The 21,183-nt window shown below is 41.6% G+C and overlaps 1 protein-coding gene across 2 annotated transcripts in view; it reads right to left on the reverse strand.

Moving 5' to 3' along the window:
- SLIT3 (slit guidance ligand 3) overlaps positions 1-21,183 on the reverse strand; it is a 658,792-nt gene that overhangs the window by 515,196 nt on the left and 122,413 nt on the right. For both annotated transcript variants that reach the window (XM_063447449.1, XM_063447448.1), the window contains exon 4: positions 4,548-4,619. In XM_063447449.1, the coding sequence (XP_063303519.1) occupies positions 4,548-4,619 (72 nt within the window). The remainder of the gene's footprint in view (positions 1-4,547; positions 4,620-21,183) is intronic.

A 21,183-nucleotide genomic window follows, 5' to 3' on the forward strand; every position in this document is an offset into this window, starting at 1 on the left:
TTAATTGTTTCACTTTACCTTTAGGTGTTAAGGGATTACACCTTTCTGTCACACTTACTTTTATTGTCTATTTTAAGTTGGAAGCGCCTACACAACTATACACCTTGTGTATATTTTGTTTGCAATACCATTAGTAACTGTCCCATTCTTCTTCACTTTCATCTCAACTCAGTAATCTATTGTCTGTGTCATTTCTACAGATTAGCCTAGTTGGCCATATCTCTCTTCTAGTCCATAGAATTCCTTTAATTTCCAATCCATTCTTCTCTCAACTCACTGACTGAGTTTCATCTCCTCTGTCCCATGTGCTTAAGCAGCACATCACTAACTTCCAAAATGATTATTTAGTAGAACACAGTGTACTGTGGCTGTCTATGAATAGACAAGGATTAACATATATACAAACATTTGTGTAGACCAGGGGTGCCCAAAAGGTAGATTTCCAGATGTTTTAAAACTACAACTTCCATGATTCCTTGTCATTCTAAAGGCATGCAAAAACATGCAACACATCATGGGAGTTGTAGTTCTACAATATCTGGGGATCTACCTTTTGGGGACCCTTGGTATAGACTAAGGTTCCTTATAGAACTTGAGCAATAGAGATCTAAAATTGCAATTTGAAGTACTGGATTTGAACCCACAATTGAAACTACAGAATTATCCCTGGATATTTACAATTTGATGTAGCCAAAAGTGACAGGGATATTTACTAATGTGAGACTGGTCAAGACTTCAAAGTGAATGTCGAATTTTAGTCCAAGATAGCTGGACATGAAGCATTGCTGATTTGGATTTTATTTCCTGTTTTGTCTTTTTTGGCCTTACATTTGAAATTCACTTTGAATTCCTGGCAATTCTAACTTTAGTGATTAAATCTGCAAAAAAAAAAAAAAAAAATCACAAAATTTCAGCTTAAAAACCCTCCAAACATTTGTAATAACTTAATGTTATAATAGCAAGCAAGGAAGGAAGGAAAAAAAGTTAAGTATTATAGTATGATTGGTATATGTCAGCAAAAACTGTAACGTTTTTCACAAACATCTCTCATCATAAAGCGCACCTCGGGACACTGGCTTGAGAACACTGAAGAAGAATTGGCACGTGTCTATGGAAATATGACTCAAAACTCACTTGACCTGTGTTTCCAAAAAGGCGGTAACGATTAAGCCAGAATGCCCCAAGTCAGATGCAAGGTGGTCTAAATTTCACACAGTAAAACTGAGCTGAGCCAACATGAGGCAAGGAAAGGCTTAACTTTAATACAAACTGGTTTCCTCATTGCAAACAGAAAATCAAACAAATCTTTTAAATAGTTTCCAAATGCAGTGTAATAACTATGTTGCTCAATTAGAACTGCCAATGAATTCATGGGTAAAGATCTTTGTCATGAATTCACTATTTGAAATACTGCAGTGGTATTATTCACAATATCTAATAAAGTTTGTTTTTTTTAATGTATTTTACAATTGTTTAGTTTGCTTAGATGGTTAATCTGCATGCTGCGGGCTACCAACAAAATATGAGGAAAGTGAATGTCGGATTAAGGCCTTGTGATAGTTTCACAAGGCCTTAATTCAGCTATTTGATGCCAAGAATTGAGGTGAATATCCTTTAATCTCAGATTTGCTAACAACTAAACCGCGATCATGAACTCTCGGTTTCGTTTGATAAGAGTTAATTAACCAAATTAAAAAATAAAATACAAAATAAATCTGATCTTTAGCATAACACCATTAAAAAAAGACTAGACATTCATTACAGAATGAGCAATTACAAGAGAAAATCTACTACAATAAAAGTGATATTTGTAAAATGATGTGAACACTGGTGTCTAAAGAGTAAGGATTAGTCCACTAAACAGGGATATCGAAAACATAGATTTAACTAGGGATCTATGTTCTAATCACCCATAAACAAACAAGTGAATTACAATATATTGAAAAAAGTAATTGCAAAATGAATGTCGAAATGGTCAAAGTTCTGAAAATACAGTTTCAAAGGCAGAACTTGATGGATGCAGGTCTTTTTTCAGCCTATATAACTATGTAAATTCACTGCTCACTAATTACCCTCAATAATTAATTAACAGGTTCTGCTTGTATTGCAAATGTCCTTTTTCTATGGATGGAATGCATGTATTTTTCAGATAGGATGACTGCATGTTCAATGATGTCTGATCTTGACACTGACTAGTATAGAAAAAGAAAGAATGTTTCTCACCAAATGAAAAAGCAAAGATAAAAAGTGTCAGTAGGGCTTTAATGTTTTAATTAATAAAATTAAAAACAAAATGCATTCATGAAAACATCTTATCTTTTGCCATATGCAGAATATTTATTCTTACGTTTGTCACTTATAGGGACACTATAGTCACTAGTGATGTCCCGAACTGTTCGCCGAACTGTTCGCGAACTGTCCGCCGGCGAACAATAGCGTGTTCGCGTTGGGCGAACATATGCGATTTCCGGTCCGCCCCCTATTCGTCATCATTGAGTAAACTTTGACCCGGAACCTCACAGTCAGCAGACACATTCTGGGAGGGAGGGTCTGCTGCTGATTGGCTGGAATGTGTCTGCTGACTGTGAGGTTCCGGGCCAAAGTTTACTCAATGATGACGAATAGGGGGCGGACCGGAAATCGCATATGTTCGCCCAACGCGAACACGCTATTGTTCGCCGGCGGACAGTTTGGCGAACAGTTTGGCAAACAGTTCGGGACATCACTAATAGTCACCAAAACAACTTTAGCTTAACAAAGCAGTTATAGCATGTAGATCATGCACCTGCAGTCTCACTGCTCAATTCTATCCCAATTAGGAGTTAAATCACTTTGGGTTCTGTTTATGCCACCATAGCCACATCTCCCCTGGCTGTGACTCAATGGTTTCTCTTCCGATCAGATGTCATTTACTTTAAAAGTTTTTATCTCCTGCTCTGTAAATATAACTTTATTTACACACAGGAGGCTCCTGCAGGGTCTACGAGCTATTGACAGAGCAGGAAATCAGACATTGTAAATTAACCCCTTAAGGACCAAACTTCTGGAATAAAAGGGAATCATGACATGTCACATATGTCATGTGTCCTTAAAGGGTTAAACAGAATTTACAATAAAGGAAGTTTAAATATTAGATGATTCTTTACAGGAAGTGCTTAGGAAGGTTGTGCAAGCCACATGCATGGAAGTGTGCCTAGGGATGCATAAACAAAGGGCTTTAACTCCTAAATGACAGTGAATTGAGCAGTGAAACTACAGGGTCATGAGCTATACACCAAAACTGCTGTATAACGCCAAGTTGTTGTGATGACTATAGTGTCCATTTGAAGCTTTTGAGAGGGGGACCTTTTATAGTCAAGTGGAGTTCTTCCTCTGGTGCACCGTCAAATAAAACAATGATCCAGACCAGACCACAATCCGTCTTCTCACTTTATAAAAAAAGAAGATAGTCCCATACTCAAAACAGTTCCCTTTTAATCCATCCAACTAATGAGGCTGCTTCAGATGTTTCATATGTTTGCTTATGCCAATCCACAGCATATACTCATATTTTCCACTACAGATTTAGCCAAGTATCATACATCAGTTTCCAAATGTGACATGGTATATAGTAGTATGCATAATTATTTAATTATATATACACATGAGCAATAAAAACACACATCTGCAGGGTAGCATCTCAAATATGAAAACCTTTAACATATTCAAGCTATGAGATAATTTTTCAGAATTTCACAATGCATTGTCAATTTCTTCATCATTTCTTCACCACACCAGCACCAACTAATTGAAATATATCTGGTTTGTATGTGAGAACAGAGAGCATTGTACTTTTAAATGCTTTTGGAGAGGGATCCAGATGAAATACATGGCATTAGTTTGGAGACTCATTTTTAACTTGCAAAATTATCTCAATTGTAATATAACAAAATAAATTATATAAAACTACATCATTACTTGCATCTATGACAATGGAACTCTCACGAGCTATGAAAACTGTGGACTGATTATTATTTTTGCTTTCCTTAACGTAATGTTTTCAATCCAACTGCATGTTCATGGACTAATGGTTTTATGTATGTGGGACAATGTTATTGCACTATGTATCTCTTTATACTGCTTCCACGTGCCTGTGGTTACCTCACCTTGTTTATAAATAAAGAATTTAAAAAAAAAAAAACTACATCATTAGACTCTTCCCGATGTCTAAAATGTATTTTTAATAAATGGGGCATAACTGTGCTGCTACAGTAGACATGCAGTTGCCCAGGTTATTTGTTCTGACGATTGACGCCACACTGAAACCGGATAGAATTTCCGGTCCTGACCTCAGGGTTAAGAACCACTGCTTTAATTGAATGTTGACACTGATAAAACAAACAATTAATGGAAAAACAAAAATGTCATAACAACATTATATCAGAATTAGTTTTTTACGACTTGTCTATAAAACATCAATAAATTGACATAATATAAAACAATACATTTTTCTGGGCAAAAACAAAAACAGACTTCAACCACAAAATCATGATTTAACGAGTACTTACAGTCGGGTCAGTTTAGGTGTATTTTGGAACAGCAACTCCGGAAGAACTTGTAGTTTATTCTTGTTTAGGCGCCTGTAGGAAATAAAAAAAATGAATAGATGTAACAAAGTAAATAGTTAAATTGTTTATCCAAGAGAGACAACAGATCAGAAGCTCAATCTGAAAATGCCTTTGCCCTATTTTTGCATTTAGTTTAACTTTTTAAAGAAAAGCTTGTGTGTGATTTTTCTTCACTTTACTGTCTTCTTTCTGCTCTATTTCCCCTTCAAAGCATGTTGTCATTGTTATTCTTGACATTTTAAATCTTGAACATAATAAATGTTTCTTTACACTCATTTATGTCTATGTAGTAAAAGCTTTGCATAACATTTAAAGGGAAACTCAGGCTCAAGTTGACCCTTATGTTTAAGGAATTATAGCAATAACCATAAACATATATACAAACATAAATAAAATAAATGTATATGTTTCAGAGTAGGCTGATTAATATTATCTAAACTTCCTGTAGAAACCTTAACACAGGCTAGAAGGTAGTTGACACCTGCCTAGATATCCAATGTAAAGCTAAATGCTGAGCATATTGAAAGAGTTTATAAGAATTTTAGCTAAGCAATTAGTAGCAATTTCATTAAAAGAACACTCCAAACACCTAACTCACTTTAATTTGCTTAAAGAGAAGATATCCATACAAAATTTGTATGTTTATATATTAGTTATGTTACACCTTCTGGCTGTCGATCAGACAACAGGTCCTATTATTTCCTGGTTGTTTAGGTCAGTGGAGCAAAACTCAAGAAGCAGGAGATTGCTCAGAGCACTTGCCTTGCAAAATGACTTCTCAGTTATATGCGTGGGAAGTCTGTGATTGGACAGCCACAGAAAGTCTGGGCGGGGTTAGAAGAGGAGGTCTTGCAAACGCTGCAGACAAGACACCTGCAGCTTTTTCAAGCTGTTTGTAGATATATGCCCAGTGGCACAGCTAGCATCATTTTGCCAAAAGCTACATTCATGTTTGTGAATGGATCTACAAATGTGATGTTGCATGCTAGATACCTAATTGTACAATGAGGACATATGAGGAGGTTTGACAGATACCCACATACTGGCAATAATACGAATCCCTGCTATAAGAATGTGGAAAGCTATGTTTCGGCTGGCAGTGGAAATGTACTCTATAAAACACATGAGAATCTTGCATTGAGGGGTAAATGGGATATCCTCTCCGGTAACGGAATAAATTAAGGAGTTAACATTCTTCCAATAGGGAGCCACTACCTCATGTCCACCAAATATGGTACACAGAGCTTGTTGCTTGAGAGCACCCCTAACATTTGGAAGACAATTTAGGTCTAATTGAGCTAATTTAGATGGGACCATATACCTGTTATAGAGGATTTTTCAGTGCTGTTCTACATGTGTGACACAATGAGACACCCTTCTTTGAAAATATACATGCCCATATTTCCTCATATATTGTAGTATTGAGGACTTTAGACAAAGGAATATGCTTCCACCAGGGGGAATGATTGAAGCAATTTATAAAGGATGGATATTTGGCTCATTAGTGGGGACCTACCCAAACAGATAAGTTAAAATATTGTCATCCTGAGCATGTTACCCCTCATGCGGTTGGGCATATAGGAAGTGTTCAGTAAATGAAACATTTTAAAATAGCTTTCATTTTATGCTGACATAGGTATAGAATAGTTATGTTAGAGTTACAAAAATGAAAGTAGTACATTAGAGGAATCTTAAAAAAAAGAAAAAAGAAAATAATGGTTGAATGTTGAAGTTGGGGATTATTAAAACAGCATTTTTATAGGAGTAAACATATAGTAAAGTGTGGTAGAAATAAGTGATTTGTTATGTTGGTCCCATGTAAACAATAAAATGTGTGTAGTCTGGAAGCTACTGGGGCAGGACTGTCTAAGATGTTTGGATACCCAACATTGTGCCACCAAAGGTGTATTATTATCCCATCGGGAGAGTCGAAAGTACGTCCAGAGTTGCTGATTTATAGTATAAATAAGCATCAGGGAAGTTAATACCGGCGTCCCCACATTGTCTATGCAGGACATTAATCGCTACTCTAGATTTCTTAGCCTTCCATATAAAAAAATAACACTTTTTGAAAATGATGAAAACAGTTATCTGGGGATCGGAATGGTGAAGGAGCGGAATAACAAATTGGACATGTGGTATGCTGCCACTCTACCCAGCTAGCATATATTTTTACTTTGTAAGGATCTCAGTTTTCTTTATCAAGTTCCAAGTCCTCAGTTAATTCTTAGGGAACAGGTCTGCTGGGTCTTTAGTTATAGTTATGTTATGTAGTCCTAAGTACTCTATTTATGACTCCTGCCAATCAAATTCGCTGTAAAAATGTATTTTAACTGTGCAAAAGGACAGTAACTCCAAAGTGAAGAAATGAACAGACTTTATTGCCAGGGAAATATCCAGATTTTCTTGTTCTTCCCCTCACTAAAGTGACTGTATTTCCCTGAACAGTGTTTAAAAAGCAACAGCCTGGTATGTCAAGAAATTGCATTACGTAACATTCTGCTTTGATTACTCAGACATGACTTTGCAGTGTGCATTTTAAGACTACTTAAAAAAAAAAAAAAGAAACATGAAATATTTTAAGGTTTTCCAGAAAGAAGAAACTACTTCACATAGTTAAATTATTATTTTAAATATGTCATTTATTTATTATTATTATTATTATTATTGCAATTTATATAGCTCCAACAGATTCCGTAGCGCTTTACAATATTATGAGAGGGGATTTAACTATAAATAGGACAATTACAAATAAACTTACAGGAACAATAGGTTGAAGAGGACCGACCCTGCTCGATCGAGCTTACATTCTATAGGAGGTGGGGTGTAAAACACATTAGGACAGGAATTTGCAATCAAATAAGGTGGATTGCTCTTTAGGAGTGGGCAAGAGACAGGTATGTGAGGTATTGGTTAGTCTTGGAGGCCATAAGCTTTCCTAAAGAGATGGGTTTTAAGGCACTTCTTAAAAGATGCAAGACTAGGGGAGAGTCTGATGGCGGTAGGCAGGCTATTCCATAGGAAGGGAGCTGCCCGCGAGAAGTCCTGCAAGCGCGAGTTGGCCGTACGAGTGCGGACAACGGACAGGAGGTGGTCACGGGCAGAGCGGAGAGACCGAGAAGGGACATACCTATGGATCTGTGAGGAGATATAAGAGGGGCTAGAGTTGTTCAGCGCTTTATAGGTGTGAGTTAGTACCTTGAATTGACTCCTATAGCATACAGGAAGCCAATGTAAGGACTGGCAGAGGGGTGAGGTGTGAGAGAAACGACTAGAGAGGAAAATCAGTCTAGCAGCAGCGTTCATTACCGACTGTAGGGGTGCAGTACGGCTTTTGGGAAGACCAATCAGGAGAGGGTTACAGTAATCCATGCGGGAAATTACTAGAGCATGGACAAGCTCCTTGGAAGTATCTAGTGCAAGAAAGGGGCAGATGCGGGCTATGTTTTTAAGATGGAATCTACAGGATTTGACAACATGCTGGATGTGAGGCTCAACGGTGAGACCAGAGTCAAGTATGACGCCAAGACAGCGCGCTTGCAAGGATGGACTGATGTTGGTACCACAAACTTGAAGGGAGAGCGAAAGAGGAGGATCAGTATTAGGAGGAGGAAAGACAAGGAGCTCAGTTTTAGAGAGATTGAGTTTCAGAAAGCGGGAGGACATCCAGTCAGAGATTGAAGAAAGGCAAGCAGTGACACGTTGCAGGACGGCAGGGGAGAGGTCCGGGGAGGAGAGATATAGCTGGGTGTCATCAGCGTACAGGTGGTAGTGGAATCCAAAAGAGGTAATAAGTTTGCCAAGAGAGGCAGTATAAAGAGAAAATAGAAGGGGACCAAGGACGGAGCCTTGGGGGACTCCAACCGAGACAGGGCGAGGGGAGGAGGTATCTGTTACAAATCGCTATTTGTAACTGGCCCTTTAAATGAGAAATTGCCCTGCTTCCCTGGATTGTGGAGAAGCATGTTTGCCAGCCTCCTGCCTCATGACTATGGCCCCTGGAAGATTGTGCCCCTGAAAACTTATTAACATTTATTGGGTGTGTATGGACCTTTAAGAACCGTCTGGGGACATATTGTGACTTTGCTGAACAATGTCCCTTTAAGACTATGTCCCCAGACCTGTAAAATAACTTGCCCCTGGCTTTCTCCCACTTGGTTCAGTAAATAGGGCTTACTGAACCAAGTACCACACAGGCGGACCACCCAGAAGCTAAAGTGTGCAGGCAATTTACCTCCCAGGCTGTGAGGTTACTGCAGGTTAATTGCCGAGCGCTGGGTGGCCGCCATTCGGCAGCCGAACACGTGGCGGCGGCCATTTTAGTCATTCGAATGCGGTCAGCGGTGTATGCTAAAGATTCTGTGGAACCAAAATCGGCTACACATTTTGCTGAACACCGCTGACCCTTACCTTCTCCCATACTGAACTTGCAGCTCCAGAGACTAAGTCCCGTTCGAAATGGGACTTAGTCGTTTTTCGGCATGAAATTGACCGGCCGCACAGCCCAAATCTATGGAACTGTTTTGGGCAGGAAATTGTGCTTGCGGTCGGTCATAAAGGACTTCCAGCTAACTTTTGATCCACTGGAGGGATTTGGCTGATTTTTGGAAGTGTTTATGTTTGATGTATGCTGAGTCTGAATATGCAACTTTTAAATTGGATGTATGGTTTTAAAGTTACAGTGTGTGTGTAAAAACTGTAGTTTTATTGTATGTAATAATTGGTTTAACTGTTTATCTGAGGGGAGGGAATTTGTGGGCTGCACCAGATGTGTGATTGGTGATTTTATGCCTCCCCCTGGGAGTGTCCTATTTGCATGTAACCTCAATAAAAGCCAGGCTGGGTGTTCCAGCATCTCAGACCTCTTCTGACCCTCAATACGTAGCCTTGTCTCGTTATTGGAGGGAACCGCTATATCACACTGGGGATTGCTATGCTCTGCATATTCCCCTGAGCTTTCAATCACTTAGCTCTTTTAAGAGCCTGTTCCTGTTACGCTCTCCTGGAGGAGAGGTCTTCCCCACACGGTCCTGGAGGACAGAAGCCGATCCAGGGTGGAAGGAAGACGGCGCGGCTCCAGTTAAGCTACGGCGGTTGTGGAGCCTGCGGTGGCTGTGGTGTCCGGTGCGGTGCTTGTGGTCCTCGGCGCAAGCTAGGAAGCGTCCATCAACGGAGGGTACTCGGTCGGAGTACACGGAGCTCCGTTACAGTATCATTAGAAAAGGAGACACTGAATGAGCGTTGGGAGAGATAAGAGGAAAACCACGAGAGGACAGAGTCACAGAGACCAAGCGATTGAAGAGTTTGAAGAAGGAGAGCATGATCAATGGTGTCAAAGGCCGCTGAGAGGTCAAGAAGAATTAGTATGGAGTAGTGGCCTTTGGATTTAGCTGCGATTAGGTCGTTAGTGACTTTGATAAGGGCAGTCTCTGTAGAGTGGAGAGGGCGGAAGCCAGATTGAAGGGGGTCAAGGAGAGAGTTGGAATTGAGGAAATGAGACACACGGGTAAAGACAAGTCTTTCCAGAAGCTTTGAGGAAAAAGGGAGCAGGGATATGGGACGGTTGTTAGAGAGGGTGGATGGGTCGAGGGATGGTTTTTTTAGTATAGGTACTACAGTGGCATGTTTAAGGTCAGCAGGGACGATGCCAGAAGAGAGCGAGCAGTTGAAGATGTGTGTTAGAGAAGGCACGAGACAAGTGGAGAGAGATCTGATAAGGTGAGATGGGACAGGATCGAGTGGGCAAGTGGTGGGGCGAGACGAGCAAAGAAGAGCAGCCACCTCTTAGTCAGTAGCTGGGGAGAATGTCTGAAGGGTAGGAAAGGCATGAACTATGTGTGATTGAGAAACAGAAAGGCAAGGAGGGGAGAATTCTTTCCTTAGCTGTTCAATCTTGTCAGTGAAGTAACATGCGAAGTTATCAGAAGTAAGGTTAGTTTTGGGGGTGGCCACAGCAGGGCGAAGAAGAGAATTAAAGGTGTCAAAGAGACGCCTGGGGTTGCGGGAACATGAACTAATGAGAGAGGAAAAATAGGACTGTTTGGCAAGGGCAAGGGCTGCACTGTATGAACACAATATGAATCTATAATGGAGAAAGTCTGATTGGGTACGAGACTTCCTATTTGGTGGTAGGTGTCGTTTAAAGTAGTTATTGATTATTGTATAAAACTAAACATAGGAGGGGATGGTACACATTACCATAACTACCATCACAAGGTGATATGTGTTCAAAATACAAAGTAAGGGGGGGCGGAGCCTGGCACTCAGGCTGAGCGGCTGTGTTTCACTTCAGCTCCTGCTACTTACTGAACTTCGAGGGGGTAAACCCCAAAAAACACGGCACAGTCGCCCACCTGAGATGAGAGATCATGTCGGGAGCACCCGGGAGAATCACCCGACACCAAATACAAGACCCTACCACACCGGGAACCCATAAGGGAGTCCTGAGGCCTACCGGAGATCGGGCGCCGGGGAGACGGCCGCTTCCCGCGCTGACTGACCTGGTCGGATATACCTCGGGGACACCACCTCTTACCCCCCCCCCTCTGGACCGATGGGGGTCATCTCGGTCCGCAACAAGCGACTGGACAAGCGGCAACAAGCTGAGCCTACAATATGGGGCAATACAGCAACAGGATCGGCGAACACGAGGCGCTACTAAAATGGCGACAGTGAAAGCACCAGGCGAGCTACATGAACGCCACTCAGTCATGCCAGACTACGAAGCCAGACTCCCCGCTCTCTTCGATGCCTTCTGGGCACAACTAGAGCGCCGGGCAGGGCTGAATACACAGGGCACATGCCAGAGCCAGGAGCCCTTACAGCAACATAACTGCCGACGCCTCACTCCTAAACGGCACAGGGCCCCAAGATGGCGCCGCAGGAGGAGAGATCCTCAGCCTGCAGGCATAATCATAAAGAAGAAACAAGCATCGGAACACAGCGGCAGAACGCGGGGGACCCCCCGTACACCCAAGTGTGCACCCAAGAGCTCTCCCCATTCTTCTTCCGAGCTGGGAGCCCACCTGAGGGTTACTCCTCATCGCCACCCATACACCCAAGGGAACAACCGGACTCCGGCAAAGCCTTGGGCCCACGACCCTGGAGATGGGGTCAATGGACTTGTGGCAAGGGCCTCCGATAAGGCCTCGGGCCGAAGACAAGGGACACTCAAGCGGCAACGCACTAGGAGTAACACCGGGGGCACCTTAACCCAGAGAGCTAAGCACCCAGCGGGTCAAAATACCCACTATAGAGAAACGGACCCGGGCCTCCATGGAGCGGTGGATCAAATAGGCAGCCCCCCACAACCAAGTGGACTAGACCGCACGTACTACAACACAACTCCTCCATGTGGGGTGGGCTGAATAACAGCATGGACACCTGCTACGCTCGAGGCCTTGGACTGTTCCAAGTAACCGCAAGAGACACACTGTTATACCCTGAGGGTTTTACCCGTAAAGACTTACATGCTCCGTAATGTTTAATTTTTCTTTTTACAGTTAATACTTTATGACTGCCAGCTAACAGATAGATACATGATATGTCACCAGCCTGCCTTAGCAATTTCAATCGTACCTGTTAGGTCTAACTCCCAATGCTGCGCGCCTCTTGGTAACTAAGACGCAACGGCTCGGCAGGCCTAGCATTTAAGCTCTATTTGACCGATAGCATTGTGCACCTTGAGTATCTATGCAAAACTAGTTCCTTGATATACCTCCTAATGTGATAGCTTGCCTTACTACGCTTGAACGGGCATGTCTGTAAACTCTTATCTTACTGCAACTCCTGTATACTTATCCCCGTGCACTTACCCACAGGCCTAGGCCACACTTCCTCACACATAGGTGTTCCCACCCCCGTACATATGCTGTCAATCTCACCCACAACTCCTTCAGCGTGTCTTAAAGTGTCCAGCATAATGCTATTTATATTGCTCTACCTTACTTTAGTAAGCACTCATGGGTGAAATTCCGTGGCACACGCGCACAGCTCTTGGGTGAAATAGTATTTTACTGTGTACTTATAGAAAAATGCAACATACCCTGCCAAGCTACTCACACACATGAATAAGCCTGTTAGCTAATTGCTTTCCCCATAGCGTATCTAAGTTTCAACGTTCTCGTATAGCCACACAAGTTTCAGTGATCCATACTGACCGCTTAATGTGTATTATTATTTGTATAAGACGTGCATGCCTATGATGGGCCCTAGCTATTTCGTTAACAAAATGCGAGACCATAATTGCCTTTATTTGCCTTCAACAATGCGCCTACTCTTTGCTATAGTAATTAGCCTGCATGCTACCATTCGGATCATAAGATCCATATCTAGTACTCTCAGCTCTAGGCCAACGACAAAACTTTAAATAACAACAACCTGTCTAGCTTATATAGTACTACTGTTGTAACGTTTATAAAATGAGGCTGTCATACTAGGGATTGCATGTAACCATTGTACAATCAGTTATACATGTCATACGTCTTCCATGCATTAACCCCTTGTTTTTCTTTCTGTACCGAACCATCATATGCCTCAATAAAAAAAAAGATTGACAAAAAAGATTGACAAAATACAAAGTAAATAAACATTGTGAATAAAGATTTTCTTTTACACAGGATAGAACTGGAATAATAGTAATAATAACAATAACATTGTTTGATTCAATGTTTCCAGTGGTAGTGAGTATTCTTGTTAGGGAGTTCTTTATTTAACAACTTTAACTTTCACTCTCACATTTTGGGTTCGAACAAATGATTGGTCGACTAATCAATGTAATGTCCCCCACAGTTTATTTTGTTACATAGGAGTCTGATGATGTAACCCTAGATTTTGAGCTATATGTCTGTTCAACCATAATTTACCCCTTTCATATTCAATAGTGTGCACTCACGCTCATTATATATAATTTTGTTCAGGAGAAACAGGGCTTTCATTTTACATCAAATATTAATATCTGTAGGGCAGCATAGCAGGCCCTAACATTGGGAAATTATTAATTTAGCTTAAATTCATTTTGCTTAGTCCTGCCAAATCTACCTAAAATATTATTCAAGAATGTCCATTTTTAACCTTGGGTCCAATTTTATTACCAATTCATTATCTGATTATGTCCTATCAATAGCCTTCTTCTCTGTTATTCACTCACCAGACTATAACAACAATAATATATTCAAAAATATGCCCCTAGACTCGAGTCATATCCCTTACCCATTTATTCCTCATTATTTACACACACACAAAAATAATTCTGACCAGTACATACAAAGATGTACGTAACACTCTCTTTATTATGTAACCAAATCAGCCCCCTCATCTTCTTTCATGACCTACAGTTCCGCTACCCACCTTCATATACCTCATTTATCATTTTCCAGATCTCTACCATTTCATTTCAAGATAGCTACCCAATATTTATGAAATGTCTCCTTCACTATTTTTACACTAAACATGTCCCTTGATCACTATAATCATTACCACTTATAGAATGCATAAATCATTAACTAGATAAAAATGGCATTAGCCTGGTTCCATATTAAATGCTTGCATACCCCTTATTTTTGTATATAGTGTTACTTTCCCAGTAACAGCACTTTGTGTTTTTTTTTTCATTTTCTCATGTCCTGTCTATGAAATTAAATAGGAACATGCTATAGAAAATATGAATGTATTTTATTTTTATTTTTGATGTGCAAAAGAGATACAGACAGGCTTAATGAATGTATGTTAGAATCTTCTATAAATGTTAAAGCGGCTAACAGAGCATTTCATAAAGATAAAATCTTTTGAAAATGCTCATAAAGACTGTGTTGGAATGTCACTTAAATTCCAACCCAGTCATCAGATATCATAAGACAAAGTAAGGACTAGTTTATCTTATGTATTTTGTCTGTGCGTGCCAAAAAGGCTGAGCTACTGCTCCGCCATCACTAGTGCCACCACTGCTTACTACGCATCAGGTGGAAATCGCATAGCTACTATGCATAGATACTATGTTTTTCAACAGACATCCCTACAGTGTTTTTGTGATTTGATCTCAAGGTACCATTGTTGGAGGCTTGTATTTTATGAGAGAATTTATTTGCGTGACTTTACTCACAAATAGATGGATCTCTATTTATTGCTGCTTTAATTAATTTTATAAGAGAGACTGCTAGTGATTAAAGGATCACTCCAAGCATCATATTACAGGTCCTTGTAGTGCGTATGGTGCCATGAGTGCCCTGGCACAATCCTAGAGTGGTATGTCAAACCGTTTTGGAGGTTTGACAGCTTAACTGAATCCCGCTAGGGGCCATTGCGCTATTTGTCTCATCCAATCTTCTACATGCGAAGCTAGATGTCTCTCTAAAGCAAAGCAGGAAAATGTAGGACTGCAATCATTGGCTGAGACTATAAACTAAGCACTCTAAGACAGTGACGGCCATGGCTATGCGACTTTTCCTGCTGGAGAAGACTAAACGCATTATGGGTGTCTTGCTAGATCCAGGTAAGTTGTCAAGTCATGCTAAAAAGGATTGACTCTTACAATAGGACAGCACCACGGCATTACTTGACCATAACCGCTACAGTCAGCAGTAGTCAGCAGTTATAGCGTTTGGAGTGTTTCTTTAAGTGATTAGCATTTCTTTCTGAGATATGTTTATTTCACTGTTCCATTCCACTTGCAAATGAGGATGGCTAGGCAATCTGTTCTGTATGTATGTATGCTAACAGCTCTTTAACACTGTTCCATCAGTCCTAATTATAGGAGTGACATATACAAATTGTGACTGTGTCTTGTAATTTATGTTCTTATTATGTTGTTTTTGTTGCCTTAGTGTACACAGATTTTTGATTGTATTTATTATATTCATTTCTATACTTAAAAAAAAAAAGGAAGAACAAATACAGACATACAGCGAAAAACCTGGCAACAAGGTTAGAATGTTCAGAGCAGTGGAAGTATTGTGAATATTTTAGAATAGAATCAGGCTTTAAAATGTCATGATACAAATGACGACTGGTCCTTGAACATGTCAAACTCTTTCTACACTTGAGAAGCCAGATAATTTTTCAAATCATGCAAGGCATCTGGCTCTTCCACTTGACCAAAAAACGATTTTAAATAATGATGCATTCCCCTATACTTTTTGAAAATTATATGTATTTTGTTTACAAATTCTAATGTAAAATAAATAAAACATCAAGTGTTATTAAAATAAAAATAATAAAAAAAATTATATATATATATACACTGAAAAGAAGAGTTTATCAAAATGTAGAATAAAATAAAGCAGAAAATCTTCAGCGCTGATTAAAACTACATCACTTGAGTCCAGATGTAATACAAAAAAAGCTAGAACAGTAATCATTAAGCGGATTATAATTTATGAGAGTTATTCCATGTTCTACACAGTGCATATTGGCAATATCATTTATGAACTACTTCTATAAAAGTTGCTATATTACAGAAATTAAAACTAATTTTAAAGGAACACTGTTACACTTTTTTTTTTTTTCAAATTTATATTTTATTGTTTTCAGCATATAGGTGGGGTACAGAAGAGAAAAGGGGATGGGTTAATGGGGGAGTACAAGTGACAAGTTATACAAGATGATTTGTAAGCATTGGAGCTCACTATATGGTTACATACATTCTTGCTGGTACAGTGGGTTAGCTATCAGCATGAAGTTATTACAAGAGTCTCATTTATTTCCTCTATTGCATCTACTATTCAAAGCAGAATACCGGCCGGGTTGGGTGCGTCTTCACGGCCCAGTTGGCGTATCTAAAGACCCTACTCGGTGTTATCCGCTATTGTCTACGACACTCTAGGGAGGAGCAGTTGCCCAGCGTGGCCGGGAGGTCTTTATCGTTGAGCTTGAGATGTGTCACAGATTGGCACCTCTCTTTAAACTAATTGGTGCATCAGTGGGTATTCCCCATAGTGGGCAAGAACTGGGCGTAAGGTAATGGTAAAGCAAGGATAGGTTGAATGGTGGGGGTGGGGGCGAGAAATGGGGCAGGGGAGAGGTAGGTAGAGTGTGTCAACACCCGCGTATATATTATGCTCTCAGTTAGGTTCTGGTAGGACTAAATCTAGGGAACATTTGCCTGGGGCCACAGTGTCAGCTCATTTCGTCTTATTATTTCACACTAGTCGTTTCTGTTTCATCAATCTCGTCCAACACCCCGTCCCAGCCCTCCCAGCATTTGTCAAACTCGAGTTTCTTGAGCGGAGACGTGATAGCCATCCGTTCGTAAATTTTGTACTGGGTGATTTTGGTTCGGAGTTGGGCTAAAGACGGGCAAATTGTTGATTTCCAGTGTGATGCTAATAGGTTTCTCGCTGCCAGTATGGTGAGGGCTGTGCTCTGCTTTTGTCCAGGGGTTAGGGTATCTGGGAGTATTAGCAGGAGGCACGAGGTTTTGGTTAGGTGGAACTGGGGGATGTCGAGTTGTTTCAGCGTCTTGGTTACGGCAGCCCAAAGTGGCAGGATATCGCCGCATGACCACCACAGGTGCTCCAATGTTCCCACAGTTGCTCCGCATCTCCAACAAGTCTGGGGTGCGTTAGGGTATATTCGGTGGAGTCTCTGTGGGGTCATGTACCAGCGGTAAAGGAGCTTTCTATGGGCTTCAATGTGTGTGTAGCATTTGGTCCACCTGGAAAGGCCATTAAGGGCCCGCAACCAATCTTCGTCAGTCAGGGTTATCCCACAGTCCGTTTCCCAGTGTGTTTTATAGGGATTTGTTTTGGTCGTAGTGAGCTCTTGCCATGCTTTGTAGCATAGTGTGAGCATTTTAGGTCTTGTGGGCGATGTCCAGCATCTGTCTATGACTAGACTTGAAATAATTCTGTCGGGGTTTTGTGTTTTGCGTATTGATGGTGCGTGTGCCTGCAGGACACTCTTCAATTGTAGGAAGGAGAAAATTGCTCTGTTTGGCACTCCCCATCTCTGTTGTAACTCTGGGAAGGGGGTTATGCCCCCAGTGTCAAGTAGTTGTGAAATTTCTGTAATTCCCGCTTCGGTCCAGTCTCTGAGGGGGATATTAGGTACTAATACCTTTAAGACCGAAATCGGTGATCTAGCATGTAGGGTGTCTTTATGGCCTATAGCGTCCATGTAAGCATCCCACAGTGTGAGTGTTAACTGTGTTGTCGGGAATAGGTCTGTACGTTTAGGTTTGAGTTTCTTAGGTGTCCATAGGTAGTCAGTCAGGGTCGTGTCTTTGAATTGCGCTCTTTCCATGTCAACCCACTGTAGTGTGCCCGGTTTGGCGTGGAGGAGTATGCCAGTTGAGAGTATCGCCGCCCTGTGATATTGCTGAATGTTAGGGAGTCCTACACCGCCTTGCCGTGGTGCCGTTTGTAGGAGCGCCAAGGATATTCTGGGTCGTTTGTTGCTCCAGACAAAGGAGCCACATAGTTTTTGTAAAGCTTTACAGTATTGGGATGTGACTCCTAGGGGTATCATTCGGAAGGTGTAGAGGATACGCGGGAGGATCATCATTTTGTATGTATTAATTTTGCCTAGCCAGGAAAGCTTTGTGTGGTGCCATTTGTGCATTTCTGATTTACATAACGTCAGGAGAGGTTTGTAATTTAATCGGGAGGTAGCTAGTATGGTAGGTGCTATTTTTACCCCCAGGTATGTAATGGAGTTCGATTTCCAGTCAAACTGGTACGAGGCACGGAGTGTGTCTCTGAGGGTTTTAGGTAGGTTTAAGGGTAGGGCCTGGGTCTTGTCTTGGTTTAGACGGTAGTAGGAGATGGTACCAAATTGTTGTAGTAAATTTAGTAGGGGGCCAAGGGATCGTTCCGGATCTGACAATGCTATGAAGATGTCATCCGCGAATAAGGCTAGGCTGTACATCTGATTGTGGATATGAATGCCTGGGATCTCAGGGTGTGATCGAATCTTTTGAGCTAGGGGTTCCAGGGCAAGAATGTATAGGAGGGGTGATAGGGGGCATCCTTGGCGGGTCCCGTTCGTGATAGAGAAGGGTGTGGAGAGGAACCCTCCATGTGAGACCTTTGCTGCCGGGTGTTGGTATAATGCCATGATGTTGGCTATGGTGGATGCGGGAAAATTAAATCGTGATAAGACTTTGGTCATGTAGGTCCAGTTCAGGCGGTCGAAGGCCTTCTCTGCATCTAGAGCTAAGAGAAGGCCAGTCGATTTTGTGGATTCTATTGCGGATAATATGTTTAGGATTTTTCTAGTGTTGTCGGCGCCCTGGCGTCCCCTTATGAACCCAGATTGGTCATTGTGGATTAGTTTGTGTAGAAGGGGTGCGAGGCGGTTACTTATCAGTTTTGCGTATAATTTGGCATCCCCGTTGAGGAGAGAGATGGGTCGAAAGTTTTTACATTGGGTGGGAGGTTTGCCTGGCTTGGGAAGCGTGGAAATGTGTGCCATAAGCATTTCTTGTGGCAGTGCGCCATCCGCGGCGCATTTGTTCACTAGTTGGAGGAATAGTGGTGCTATGGTAGGTGAGAAGGTTTTGTAATATTCATTCGGCAGACCGTCAGGTCCAGGGGATTTGTGTGTTGGGAGTTGTGAGATTGCTGCTGTGAGTTCGTCGAGGGAGAATGGCCGAGTCAGGGATGCTATGTCCTTCTCTGAGAGTTTGGGGAGGTTTAGGTCGGATAGGAATTCATCTATTTCGTTTGGGGATGGAGTGTGAGTCTGTGGGTCGTGCTTAAGGTTGTATAATTCGCCGTAATAATGGGCAAAGTGGTCGACAATGTCCTGGGGGTTTGTTATTTTTTTTACCATTGGAGTCGTTTAGGAAGGCAATCCTGGAGGCGACATTTCTTTGTTTTAACTGTGATGCTAAAATGGCACCAGCTTTGTTGCCACTCATAAAAAAATTATGTTTGCTTTTTCTAAGTAGGTATGTTGTTTTAGCTAGCTCCATGTTTTTGAGTTTATTGTGAAGAGTTAGGAGTCTTGTTTTCGTGGGGGTTTGCGGGTCATGTTTGTTAGAGTGTGTTAGAGTTTTGATTTCTTCTAGGAGTTCGGTATATTCCGCCTTCCTTCGTTTGTTGGCATAGCTTGCATGCTTAATAAAGCTGCCCCTAATGACCGCTTTGTGTGCTAGCCATATTTGTTCTATTGGGGAGTCCCCTGTCGTGTTCTCCCTGATGTAGTGTTGTAGATCTGTGGTTATCTGGGAGACTATAGATGGGTCTGTAAGGAGGGAGTCATTAAGTCTCCAGGAGCCCGATCCCTTATTGGTGAATGACTCTGTAATACTGATTGTGATGGGGGCATGGTCTGACCATGTCATTGTCCCTATCGTGGCATCTTCTATTCGGGGCAGTAGGTTGGAGGGGATGAGGAATCTATCTATACGTGAGTAGCAGTTATGTGCCGCTGAATAGCAGGTGTAATCTGTTTCTGCAGGATGCAATATGCGCCATGGGTCTAGCATGTGAGCTGCTGTCAGAGCAAAGCATATTCTATTTGACAGTGCAGTTCTCTGTTTGAGTGTGCAACTTGCAACCTGTGTGGTAGAGGAGGAGTCAATTTTGCTGTCTAATAGAAAGTTGGTGTCGCCTCCAATGATTACCTCCCCGTATTTGTACATATCCGCCATTGCTAAAATTGTCTGCATAAATTCATATTGGTTTTCGTTCGGACTATACACATTGATTAAGGTATAAGGCATATTATTAATTAAACATTGTAAAATTAAATAACGGCCTTTCTTGTCACCGATTTTCCTAACCAGTGAAAACACTACCCCTTTACTTATCAAGGTGGAAACCCCTCTTTTCTTTGCGGTATAGCATGTATGAAAATCAATCGGATACCACTTGGAGGTGAATTTGGGCTTGGAATGCCATTTGAAGTGTGTCTCCTGGAAAAAAGCTACCTGGGCCCCACTTCTTTTCGCTTCCTGTATGGCTAGTCGCCGTTTGTTGGGCGAGTTGAGCCCCTTGGCGTTCAGTGACATAATTTTAAGTACCATTTGATCGTCGTGTGGTATGCTGTGATATGAGATGTTGGATTTTAACAATTATAGCAGCCTTGATGTCAAGCCAAGGCCGGGCGGCAGTAGGAGACACCTTAGTTTTAGGTATGATAGGCGCTGGGTGGCCCAGTGTGGCAAGCATGTTACAGGTATCAGACACATTCTTTAGGGGGGTGGGGTGGGAGGGGGGGGGGGTAAACAGGGGAAAAACTATATACAATATTCCGTAAGTCACCCTTCAGTGACATTCAATTGCCTTAGGCAACGGAAAAGTAAGAAGGGCTATTTGAGCCCAAGGGGGTGGTTGATCAGGATTGGAGTATCAGGATCCCTCTTGCGAGATCCACAACAGTCCAATTCCGAGCACGTGCGTCCGGGTAGTGTTCACCCGCCGCGGCTTGGTTTGTGGTCTATTTACAAACCTTTCAGTGCGTCTTAAAGTAAACATCAGTTAAACTCAAACATAAACCATAAACAGAATAAACCTGAACTTCACGTCCATTAGGGAAGTGGTGTTTCGATGTAAGTTCGTATATCTTTCAGGTCGGTGCTGTTTTATTGTTCATGTCTTGTGATGTCCCGGGCATTCTTGACCAGTTTTTTGCGAGC

This window comes from Pelobates fuscus, chromosome 3, assembly GCF_036172605.1.
Source record: "Pelobates fuscus isolate aPelFus1 chromosome 3, aPelFus1.pri, whole genome shotgun sequence".
Classification (NCBI taxonomy): domain Eukaryota; kingdom Metazoa; phylum Chordata; class Amphibia; order Anura; family Pelobatidae; genus Pelobates; species Pelobates fuscus.